Genomic DNA, 12,542 nt, shown 5'->3' with positions numbered 1-12,542 from the left:
AGCATACTCATCCCTGCTTATCATATAGTATTTGCCCCTCCTCAGAGTTGCTAGCCATGACGTTTCTTATGAGGGCTTTACAGAGGGCAAAGATTTAAATACAGGCTACTTGAAGGCACTGGCTCTTCATGCTTTCTTTACTGAAGAGATGGAGGATGGAATGAAGGGCCACAAAAACCATTAAAAGAAGGAGGTGTGAATGCCTGAAAAGGATTGAAATACAAACCCAGAGCAGTGAAAGTTCCTCTCTTATCCCTTCTGGTTGCATCCTGATTGGGCTGGAACCATAAGATGCAGGGGGAATTACTAAACTTAGCAGACTGAATTCCTGCACTGCAGCTCCAGAATCTCAAAGGAGTTGGAGCCAAAGAGCCAGGGAGGCTATGAGAACTGTTGGGAATGGGGTCCTAGACTGGAACAAGGTGGACCAATTATAAGTAACCAACATCCAAGCCCCACCCCTGCATTACTGCACTGATAGCCCAGGGCCTTGGGAGGAACCTTAACAAAGTTCTATGCAAGACTTCCTGTGAAACTTCCTGTTGACCTAGTTAGAGATTGGGGAGGGGAATAACATTGACACAGGTGATATCTATTATAGTAATATTCATAGCAGAAATTGTCCTGTAATTTTTTTTCTAAAGGGGTTCTTCAATCCCCACAATCGCCCCGTGATGTGTTGCTATGTGGGTTATCTGAAGGACCTGGGAGCTAAAAAGCAGGAAGTGAGTGGTAGGCACTGATATTTGTTTGCATCTGTGTCCTGCCAGTATTTCATTTACATCTAATAAGCTGCTAAAACTCTGGGGGAGCCCTCTCCATTACATCTTGCAAGGCATGAACACTCTGACACATGTGTTCAGAGAACAGGCATGTGCAATTCCCAGTGTAGGTGATGTCTTAAAAGTACCATGCACCTTAGTGTGGACTGGCTACCACACTAAAATGGTACAGATATGCAAAAGTCCTTAGGAAGAAAAGATTTATTATGTTAACACACACAAAACCTAAAAGAGGCTTCAATACATAGACATTTTTCTAAGAGGACACAGAAGAATTTAAATGGACACAGAAGAAGGAAACTTGCAAGATCAGCCATTAGGGACCCTGGGACCCAGGAACTGATTTTGGCTGGATGGCCTCCTATTCTAATGGAATGGTGGTGGGTATTTTTGTTTGTTTTTGTTTTTGTTTTTTAATGTTCTACAAGGATTTTCTTTTCTTTTCTTTTGGGAGGAGTATTTTATTTATTTACATTTCAAATGCTATCCCCCTTCCTGTTTTCCCCACAACCCCTCTGTCCCATCCCCCCTTTACCTGATTCTATGAGGGTACTTCCCCACCAACCCACCCACTCCCTCCTCCTCACCCTGGCATTCCCCTACACTGGGGCATCAAGCCTGCACAGGACCAAGGGCCTCTCCTCCCATTGGTGCCAGATAAGGCCATCCCCTGCTACATATGCTATGTGGCTAGAGCCATGGGCCCCCCATGTGTACTCTTCGGTTGGTGGATTAGTCCCTGGGAGCTCTGGGGGTTCTGGTTTGTTGATATTGTTGTTCTTCCTATGGGGTTGCAAACCCCTACTACACTTGACTTTTACAATGAAAGCAATGCAGGTGCTCAGAACTTAGGAGTCAAATGGTTCTCTGGGCTCTGGACAATAGCCCCTTAGCATGAGGAACCAAGCTGCCTTATGAGGTAAGTAATGGCAGAGGACAATGAGGCTACTCCACACTAAGGCACCATCCTGATGATCAGATGCTACACTGACCCTTTGTGGCTCTGGCCCACCACAACTGCCATTCCCAAATTCAAAATCTGCAGGCACAGAGGCCACCAGATTGATTCCACAGGAACAGGAATCTGTTTTGGCTTACCTGGTCAGAAGTCACGCAGGCAAAGTTGTCCCTTGTCCAAGAATAAAAGTCACATGAAACCTCTGACTCCATTGTGGACACTGTAAGGAAGCTGCAGGCCTCATCATTTGCACAATCTGCAAGTATCACAGTAGAGCCACCTCTGAGCTCTCAGGTGATGCCGAGGGTAGGGCAAACCCACAGCCTGTCCTTACCCTCATCATGTACATATCCCTGCTATTCACACACACACACACACACACACACACACACACACACACACACACACTTCCTTTCATGATGCCCCACATTAACTGGGCACTAGAAAGCAGTGACTTTCAACCAACAAATGGCTAGTCTCATTAGAACTCAAAAAAAAGAAGATTGATATTAGTCTAACATGTCCCTAGTCCTAACAGACTCCTGCCCTTCTACCAAATTAACTTGATTTTCACTGCAAGCAAGACCCTACTTCAGGCTCAGGGATGAGGTCAGTCAAAGCAACAACCATTCTGGATCACTCTCAGAACTATCAGGTTAATTTGTGCTGACCTAGTCCCAGCTCTGCTGCTATGTCCCAAGAACACACTGTCCCAGTGCCCCTTTAACCCACTTCTTCCTTTTCTTCTCCACCCTTCTCTTCTGTTCTCTGTGGCACATGGCTTTCTTTTCTCTAATCAGTGGTACCCATACTACTCCCTGGCACAGCCATTTCATGGTCCCTCCTCCTAAATGGCAATGAGACCTACAGCAGCCTCTTGATACTTATTATGGGAACATTTATGCCTCCCATTCCTATGTTCAACCATAACCACCACTACATGAGAATATGACTATAATTTATTTAGAGTTAGGGTCTGTAAAGAGGTAATTAAATAATGTGAAATGAGGTTATAGTCTATGTCCTAATAGAGAGAAGAAACCAGGACAATACACGGGGGAGTCTGTGTGAAGACAAAGCAATAAGATGGCCATTGAGACACTGAAGACAGTCCAGTGCTATGAACCCCTTGTTTTCAGGGCTCCAGTGTCTAAAGTCGTGGGAAATAAGTTTCCTGATTGAATCTATCTAAACTCCACTGATTTATACATCCTGCCTGCCTATGAGTGAGATAGACTGCTCTTATTTCTCTGTAAGACTCTATCTTGCCAGACACTTCTGACGTGGTATTCTCACTCTAACTTCTGTCTGTTGTTGTCCCCTTGCCTTAGGCACTGAATTTCACCTACTTGAATAAAGTATCTCCTGGTCCCAGCAAAAGGCCTTGTACTTTCTGCTAGCCTCACTCCGCAATTCTACACCTCCTTTCCATCTCTCCCTGCTGCTTGCTTCCCAAAGCAGGCTGTGTTAGAGAGGGTGATGGTGTAAGTGTAATACCCTGGGCACAAAGAAGTCATCCTCATAGGTTCACACAAGTCAGCTGTCCTGGGGCTGCTCCCTCATGTCTGCCCAACTTTCCCCTTGGCACCGTCTACCCAGATACCACACATACCATTTGTTATACAGATAATTTAGTTAAGTCCCTACTTCCTGCCTTGTGTTATGTTTGCAATATAAACAAGAGCATAAGCTTAGCCTAGACAGAGACATTATCCAAAGCAGATCCTTATTCAATGTGCCATTAAAAGAGGCACATGATCATTCTTGCAGGCTTTGACATCTGCTAGCCTGGGTTTGAATTTAAGACCTGTCACTTGTTAACTCCATGTCAAACATTTCACACTCCCAACACCTTCTTCTCTTCTCGTGTGTCCCTCACGAAACACAAGGGGGTGGTTATGGAATTCATAGATAATCCCCATAGAGAGGAGGGCTCAGTGGGCTAATCCCACCTCTCATTACACAGATTACCCAGGTGCACAATAATACGCAAGTGGCTTGATTTCAATCTCCTAACACTCAGTCCAACACTTGGCAGTTAGTAGATATGACATAAACTGCAAAGAAGTTAGGAATTGCACAAATATTTCATAAATCAAGTTGCTTATTGTGTTCTTGACTAATTAAATTTTTCATCATATTGAATAGTGGAGTTTGTTCTGTCTCCCCATGTATGCATTTCCTCAACTCACTTACCTGTCAAGCACTGCACCAGCGGGGAGTCAGCACTGGGGACACTGGACTTGACTATCACAGGAGAATTAGCATCAAAGATAACCTTCGATTCTGGAGCTTTGTCAAATTTCCGTATCACTGGAATTAAGCAGACCTGTGAGATCAAAGCCTGAAGTGTGTTTAGGACATTTGCATGTGATTATCAGGTCAGGATAGAAAGTTCTGTTACTATCACTGGACCCATCCTCACACTTGGTCACATAAGTGTCTCTGAAGGAGCAATTGCCATTGGTGGGAGCTCCAGTCTCCTGCCTCACCTTCAGACTCGGCAGTGTAACTCTCTGCATCTCCTATCCTGTTCTCAGGAAGTAAAGGGAAGATCTAGCATTAGATTGGATCTTTCTTCTCAGATCTTCTCATAGTTAGCAATTTTTTTTTCTATCTAAGCATCTCTTTCCGTCTTTAAATGCTAATTATGCTGCATAATGATTACATCAAAAATATATTCCCCTAAAACAATCTGAATTCTTTCTGAAGTGAGACAAGCTATTTTCATAAGACAAATCAAACATGTGCATGTGAGTATTTGCAAATTTCAAGATGTGTCACATGGCTCCCGAATTGTTCAGGCTGTATTTCAGTGATAGGTTATCATCTGTTTCTCTAGCTACCATCAACACACTTGAGGTCCATTTGGTGAGATTCACAGAGCCACCTGCTCATGGAACTAGTAGAGTGAGGGGGAAAAATCCTGAAATTCCTCAGCTTTATGGCTTGGAACACATTCCTCACAAAGGGTAGAAAAATGAGAATGACAGTCAGGGAAAGAGACTTCCAAACCACAGAAGCACCTGGTGCATAGACTGCATGTCTCTACCAAAACAGAAATGTTATTTATTGCTCCTTAAGCACAATCAGTCATCATTACAAACCTGAATATAGGTGTTCGTTATCTTATAGACCCAAGCCATTATAAACGTGTCTTGTATCTACATAGCTCTCTGCACAGGGCAATACATCCATGTTTTAAATTCAGAAGCAGAAAAAATAGAGGATACACTGAGTAGTCTTCTCTAAGCTTTCATGTGTAAAACATAAAACTGTTGAAGTGATACTATAGAAACAACACGCCTTAGATGTTCTCATGCTTTGCTGTAGAAAGCAGTCTGTGGAACTGTCATCAAGACAAACAAAAGGGATTAACTGGAAGCGTCAAGGAAGAGAAAAGGGAAAGCAGGAGACAAGGGGTGTTTGCTTGTGAGTAATATGTAGTTGTATGAAAACTCTTAAAACTGAAGAAATAAAACATCTGCTGAGTTTGACCAAAGTGTGGACACTTTGCCCCTTCTTAGAATTGGGAACAAAACACCCATGGAAGGAGTTACAGAGACACAGTTTGGAGCTGAGACAAAAGGATGGACCATCTAGAGAATGCCATATCCGGGGATCCATCCCATAATCAGCCTCCAAACGCTGACACCATTGCACACACTAGCAAGATTTTGCTGAAAGGACCCAGATATAGCTGTCTCTTGTGAGACTATGCCAGGACCTAACAAACACAGAAGTGGATGCTCACAGTCAGCTATTGGATGGATCACAGGTCCCCCAATGGAGGAGCACAAGAAAGTAACCAAGGAGCTAAAGGGATTTGCAACCCTATATGTGGAACAACAATATGAACTACCCAGTACCCCCCAGAGCTCATGTCTCTAGCTGCATATGTATCAGAAGATGGCCTAGTTGGCCATCAGTAGAAAGAGAGGCCCACTGGTCGTGCAAACTTTATCTGCCTCAGTACAGGGGAACGCCAGGGCCAAGAAGTGGGAGTGGGTGGGTGGGGGAGTGGGTGGGTGGGGGAGTGGGTGGGGGAGTGGGTGGGGGACTTTTGGGATAGCATTGGAAATATAAATGAAATAAATACCTAATAAAAAGAACAAAATTAAAAATAAATAAATAAATCAGATAGGGGACTAATATCCAATATATATAAAGAACTCAAGAAGGTGGACACCAGAAAATCAAATAACCCCATTAAAAAATGGGGCTCAGAGCTGAACAAAGAATTCTCACCTGAGGAATACCGAATGGCAGAGAAGCACCTGAAAAAATGTTCAACATCCTTAATCATCAGGGAAATGCAAATCAAAACAACCCTGAGATTCCACCTCACACCAGTCAGAATGGCTAAGATCAAAAATTCAGGTGACAGCAGATGCTGGCGAGGATGTGGAGAAAGAGGAACACTCCTCCATTGTTGGTGGGGTTGCAAGCTTGTACAACCACTCTGGAAATCAGTCTGGCGGTTCCTCAGAAAGTTGGACATAGTACTACCAGAGGATCCTGCAATACCTCTCCTGGGCATATACCCAGAAGATGTTCGCACTGGTAAGAAGGACACATGCTCCACTATGTTCATCGCAACCTTATTTATAATAGCCAGAAGCTGGAAAGGACCTTGATGTTCCTCAACAGAGGAATGAATACAGAAAATGTGGCACTCAGCTATTAAAAAGAATGAATTTATGAAATTGACCTGGAGGGCATCATCCTGAGTGAGGTAACCCAATCACAAAGGAACTCACACAATATATACTCACTGATAAGTGGATATTAGCCCAGAAACTTAGGATACCCAAGATATAAGATACAATTTGCTAAACACATGAAACTCAAGAAGAACAAAGATCAAAGTGTGGACACTTTGCTCCTTCTTAGAATTGGGAACAAAACACCCATGGAAGGAGTTACAGAGACAAAGTTTGGAGCTGTGATGAAAGGATGGACCATCTAGAGACTGCCATATCCAGGGATCCATCCCATAATCAGCTTCCAAACGCTGACACCATTGCACACACTAGCAAGATTTTGCTGAAAGGACCCAGATAGAGCTCTCTCTTGTGAGACTAGGCCGGGGCCTAGCAAACACAGAAGTGGATGCTCACCGTCAGCTATTGGATGGAACACAGGGCCCCCAATGGAGAAGCTAAAGAAAGTACCCAAGGAGCTAAAGGGATCTGCAACCTATATGTGGAACAACATTATGAACTAACCAGTACCCCGGAGCTCTTGACTCTAGCTGCATATGTATCAGAAGATGGCCTAGTCGGCCATCACTGGAAAGAGAGGCCCATTGGACTTGCAAACTTTATATGCCCCAGTACAGGGGAATGCCAGGGCCAAAAAGTGGGAGTGGGTGAGTAGGGGAGTAGGGGGGAGGGTATGGGGGACTTTTGAGATAGCATTGGAAATGTAAATGAGGAAAATACCTAATAAAAATATTTTTAAAGTGAAAATAAACAAACAAACAAACAAACAAATAAATAAATAAATAAAATGACCCTTCTGGTTGCTGAAGTTGCCAGGTCCCTGGGCTCAGCCCATACTCAGCCTTGCTCCTTATAATCCTGCCTCTCTTTCCATTTTCCACTCCTTCTTACTTAGTTTATACTCCAAAAGTGCCAGTCTAGCAAATACCACAGCAGGATCCTTCCAGTGTGATCGAGGTTGGGCTGATATGGACTACATGTTCATGTTCTAGATTAAACTAAACTTTACATGTCCTTCCATTTCTAGTAAAGTCTACTAAACGTGTGGCACATTTATCTCTGTTTAGAGTCTATTCGAAGGATTCCTGATGATGGGGATCTTAACAGCGCTGGGGTCGTCATGAAGAAGTTCACTGCCAGCAGAGCAGAGGGGCAAGTAAAAATTAATTTGGGGATTCAGATGTTCTGCTGGTATACTTTCTATGTATCAATTCAGAGTTTTAGAATGTTGTAAAGGAAGCCTGAGGGTTAATGTTAAAACAGCATGTATCTGACAATGGCTATGCATGTGCCTATTGCCCTCCAGGGTAAGGGGAATGCACCCATCATATGTAACCCTTAATCTGGCACAGTGACAGAGATTCAGAGATGGGTAGATGAATAGCTGGATGTCTAGCCCTGGGGAATTAGGACAGTGTGTCAAGATTGTAAAATCTATTTAGATATCTGGTATGGTTCACAGAAGCACAGCATGGGTCAGCAAGGACATAATTAGGACTGGATCTAAAGCTCAGAGAAGATAAACTTGACTAACTGGCCCCTGATCAGGCTCAGGTGAGTTCTCTGAATAAACCACGGCAATGTAGGCAGCAGACTGGCCAAGTCTTCACAGAGAAATCAAATCCTCAAGTTTGGCATCTGTAGGCACTGAAGACACAGAGACACTAGGCCACGGGACAAAGCATACTAGCTCTGGAGCCAGACCTCAGCTCACATCCTGATGTCACATTTTCTCACTAGCTCTATGACCTCAAGCACACTTATAGCCTTGTAGAACCCCAGTGTCTTGGTTATAAGAATTCAATAAATGTCATGGAAGAACTGACCTCTGGGTAAAAAGTTTGTCCTCTATGAGGACTCCTAAGTAACAGGGCTTATGAAACTGGCCACAGGAACTCAAGCCATAGGGACTCTCCTTCCTGGCAGACCTGTAGGGCACAGTTTTGTAGAAGTCCAGCTAAGAGGGCTTTATCTGTTTTGTCATCACATACATATTGCTCTGGAATACATCAAGTCAGAGTGATGTCAAAAGGACACACACATTTATGAGGCTGGAACCCAGAGTTTTGGTGCCATTTTGTGCTCCCCTTTTTCCTGAGGGATGTATGGCCACAAAGACTTATGAGACATAGTGTGAGGAGAATTCATTCTTACAATAACCATAGTAGAAACTTCAGAGAGAAATCACTGGACTGAACAGGAGGATGAGAGAGGAAGGCATGGCCGACCTGGTGTGTAGGAAGGTAACACACAGACCTGAGCAGAGGAAGCGAGGTGAATAGAGAATAAAAGCACCCAAGGAGACACTGAGAAAATGGGGAGGCTGGACTCTAAAGCCTGTGTGTTTTCTGTTAGAAAAAAATACAACAGGAGACTACACTTTCCCTCCCAGAAGGAAGCTCTCTGAGCTAAGAAGGGACATACTGCCCAAGGAGAGCTGTTTGTTAACACAGAAATACCTTGCACCCCCAGAAAATAATCTCACAGCTTTGCCAACAAAGCTGAAGATGCCCTGAAAACTGTACAGAAGTTAGTGCCTTGGGTACATCCTCTCTAGCTGCCAGCTGAGCTGTGACTCCTGAACACTTCTTATACTGCTGATGAAAGCATCATTTTCCTTCTGAACCCGGGGTAGAACAAGCTGCAAATGCCTCACAAATTGTGTGGTTATTTTCACATTGAACAATGGCAGGGACAAAGAGGTCTCAAAGCAGCTAGGCAATAATCCCGGAGTAGCCAATGAGCAGTAGGGCTGCAGTGCATGTGGCACCACTTCTGTGGACTCTGCAGGGTCCTGGGAAGAAGCCACCTCCTAGTCTCTTAAGGAATCTGCAAGTTCCATTTAACTCCTGTGGTGTTAGCCCTGCCCACAAGAAATGGAACTGAGGAAAAAAAAATGTTTCTGGACTGGTGAGATGGCTCATCTATGTTACCCAATTACCTCATTCAATTCCTGAGCTTACTTGATGAAAGGATGCAAACTGATTTGATTCTTGACCTACACACAGATGCAGTGGTATGAATGCATGTACACACATTAAAAATATTAGAGAAAGAAGAGTTCTGTTGGATTTTACAGGGTGTACACACCCCCCCTCCAAAAATGTTTGAAATTTGTTATTATTTTGCTGGAGAAGAGGAATAATGGCTTTGAGCCTTAGGAAGCAATCACTTCTCAGATTGTCTGTGCTGATCCATCTTCACCAGAGGACAGAAAAGGCACGTGTGTATGTGTGTGTGTGTGTGTGTGTGTGTGTGTGTGTGTAAATAAGTGAGAGTATGTATATGCACTTTTGCCCACACACACATGCACACCTGTGTACTGAGGAAATGCATGAATCTGAATAGAAGCACAGATCGAACAACTAGGAGCACGGGGTTTAGAGAGTGAGGCACATCTTAGATTAAATCTAGTTAGGTTGTATCTCAGCTTTAGGTTAGAGAGAAGCACTTTAACATTCCATGTTTCTTTGTCTTCAGCTAAAATATTGAAGAAAATAATCTCTCCCCTTAGTAGACCACAAGTACAATGTAGTGAATATGTAAAAGCCTGGCACATAGTGAGCTCACATATGCCAACCCTCTTCTTGCACAGTTTGTAAGTCCGGCCAGCAGGATTCACCCAACCCCAGCTGGTCCACTGGGAAAGGAAAGCAAGGAGCAGGGCCTCAAGTAATGGGAGAACATAGGTAAAGAAAGAGTTGAATCCTAAGGACCAAAGGAGAGGCCAACACAAAGAGACCTTGCCCATTCAGCTCCCTGCCCTCCAAACCTCTTCAGGAAGAGAGGAGGAGCTGCTGGCAACAGCCTCTGAGCCCCAGCTCGCTCAAGTATCTGTCAGATTGTCAGATGCACTGGACATGGTGAGCTACTGTACTTGGTACCCCACTTAGTTCCTCATATTGAAAATGAGGAAATTGTTCAGAGTGATTGAGTATCCAGGACTACACCAACAGCAAGGGGACGTTGGGGACTAATCCACTCTGACACCACACCTTTCTCTGCTCTGCAGACATTTATCACACCATGTGTGGGAGAACTTGATGGCATTCCTGGAACCTTCTCATTCACTACCTCCATGAGAACCTAAAGTACTGCTTTATAAGTATTTGTTGACATTACAAGATGATGCTGATTCTCGTACTATCTGAGAAAACAGACTAGAGACATTGATGATAAGACAGGATGAGCAATTCATCCTAAGTCACCCCATAAGGAGATGATGGAGTAAGGAGAGATAACCAGTAGTTCCCCAGCATCCAGCTGAGAGAGCAATGCTACCCAGACTAACAGAGGCAAGCTTCCTACAAGAGAAGAGGCCTCAGCAGGTCAACTTTCATGAAAATTCATCTTTCTCTTGCTAAATTACTCAGGGGTAATGTTCATAGGATTCCTGAAACTTATTGAAAAATGATTCAACATAAAAAGAAAGCACAAAATATTAACAGGTATAAGTGAAGGAGATCTTTCCATTTCACTGTTCTAACAACTTCCTTGTAGGCTAAAAACTTTTGGAATAAAGGAGGAGAGTAATGGCATCTGTGTGTAATCCCTTTCTGTAGGTCCCAAAGACCCTGGTCCCAGCAATCACAGTGGATATAATAACCAGTACATACTCAGACACTGAGATTCTGAGAGTCCAGCCTCTGTCTGTAACCACTGTAGTTTCCGCCCCTCGCTGTCCACGCAGAAAACTTCCCCACTGTCCCTGTTCTTCTGGCTGGCTTGGTACTGACCATTCTGGTCACACTGTAGGCCAGCCTCATTCTTCTGACAGTCAGTGACACCTAGGACAAGAGATGGACACAGCAATGAGTTACAGGTCTCTGTAACTCCCTCTTTCTCTTCCAACTCCCAGGATCCCTATGGTGATGACTAAGTTACATGGGTAACACAGACATTCTGGCTGAAAGCTTGTAGTGTAACCACCTCCAGCAAAGAACACCACTGAGACCCCATGTCGCCCATAGAGCACCTTTCATAATGGCTCACAAACCCAAATTTTGGAGTCATCAGTGATCATAGTAGGAGGTGAGGCCTTCTAAGATATAAGGACACTTAGAAAGTCACCATCTGTGGTATTTTCAGTTGATGGTAATTTGATCTTGAGCTTCCAGATTCCAGAATAGTGAGAAACAGAGTTCTGTTGCCTGTAAAATCCACCCAGCTTATGATAGTTTGAAATAGCTGCCTGAATAGACTACAACATCTCCAAACCCCCAACTTGGTCTTGTCCAATGCTACAGTTTTTCCTGGAATTGAAACCTCTCCTTCACAAGGGTAAGTTTGGTCAGTGTTTCTATTTCCCTGTGATTAGGTACTTAGTGCATCCTATTTGATGGAAGCTCTATGAAGGCAGGACCTGTATCTCATTGCATTGCCCAGTATCTAAATGGAAACCCCCCCTCTCAACATCCAGGAATTTGAGTATGAGGTGGATCTAGAAATGAACACTTCTCTATCCCTGTGTTCAAGTTTCTTTCTCACCCTGGAAGTCCTTTCTTCACCTGGCCCATAGTCTACAGATCAGTCCACCAATAGTGCTTTTGACTCAGGAGGAATAATGAGGAATGTTAATGTTGTTGCCCAACCCTCTACAGCTACAAAGAAATATCATCACAGTACCTCACGTAGTGTGTGTGTGTGTGTGTGTGTGTGTGTGTGTGTGTGTGTGTGTGTGTTTGTAGGAAGGTGTTAGTATACTTTAAATATTTCTCCTATGCTTGCTATGAACTTGACATTGTGTCTGTTCTGAGTCATACGCTGAAGCCCCAGTCTTTCATGTGAGAATTCGACAGTAGGATCTTTGGATGCAATTATGGGAAGATGAGGTCAGGAGTGTAGAACATGATGGAATGAATTTGTCCTTAAGCAAAAAGGGGACCTGAAGGTCTCAGTCTCTGTGCAAGCAATACTCAAAGGCCTATGAAATAAGCAGCTAGAGAGAACTGATCTTGATAGCTCTATTCCTCCTACCCCATATCCCCACCTCTGCCGTGTTGGCACTCTGATTTTGAATCATGAGAACCAGGAGAAATCAATGCTTGTCGCTCTATTGCTATACCACCCTGCATCATA

The 12,542-nt window shown here is 43.8% G+C and overlaps 1 protein-coding gene across 2 annotated transcripts in view; it reads right to left on the bottom strand.

Moving 5' to 3' along the window:
• Nucleotides 1–12,542, bottom strand: part of Tg (thyroglobulin) — a 179,968-nt gene that overhangs the window by 131,598 nt on the left and 35,828 nt on the right. For both annotated transcript variants that reach the window (XM_006520745.3, NM_009375.2), the window contains exons 22-24: nucleotides 11,081–11,251; nucleotides 3,937–4,053; nucleotides 1,881–1,996 (exon numbers count right to left, since the gene is read on the bottom strand). In XM_006520745.3, coding sequence (XP_006520808.2) covers nucleotides 1,881–1,996; nucleotides 3,937–4,053; nucleotides 11,081–11,251 — 404 coding nt within the window. The remainder of the gene's footprint in view (nucleotides 1–1,880; nucleotides 1,997–3,936; nucleotides 4,054–11,080; nucleotides 11,252–12,542) is intronic.

Source organism: Mus musculus, chromosome 15 (assembly GCF_000001635.26).
Source record: "Mus musculus strain C57BL/6J chromosome 15, GRCm38.p6 C57BL/6J".
Taxonomy (NCBI): Eukaryota; Metazoa; Chordata; class Mammalia; order Rodentia; family Muridae; genus Mus; species Mus musculus.
The sequence above is the reverse complement of the archived record's forward strand: the minus strand, read 5'-3'. Positions and strand labels throughout refer to the sequence as shown.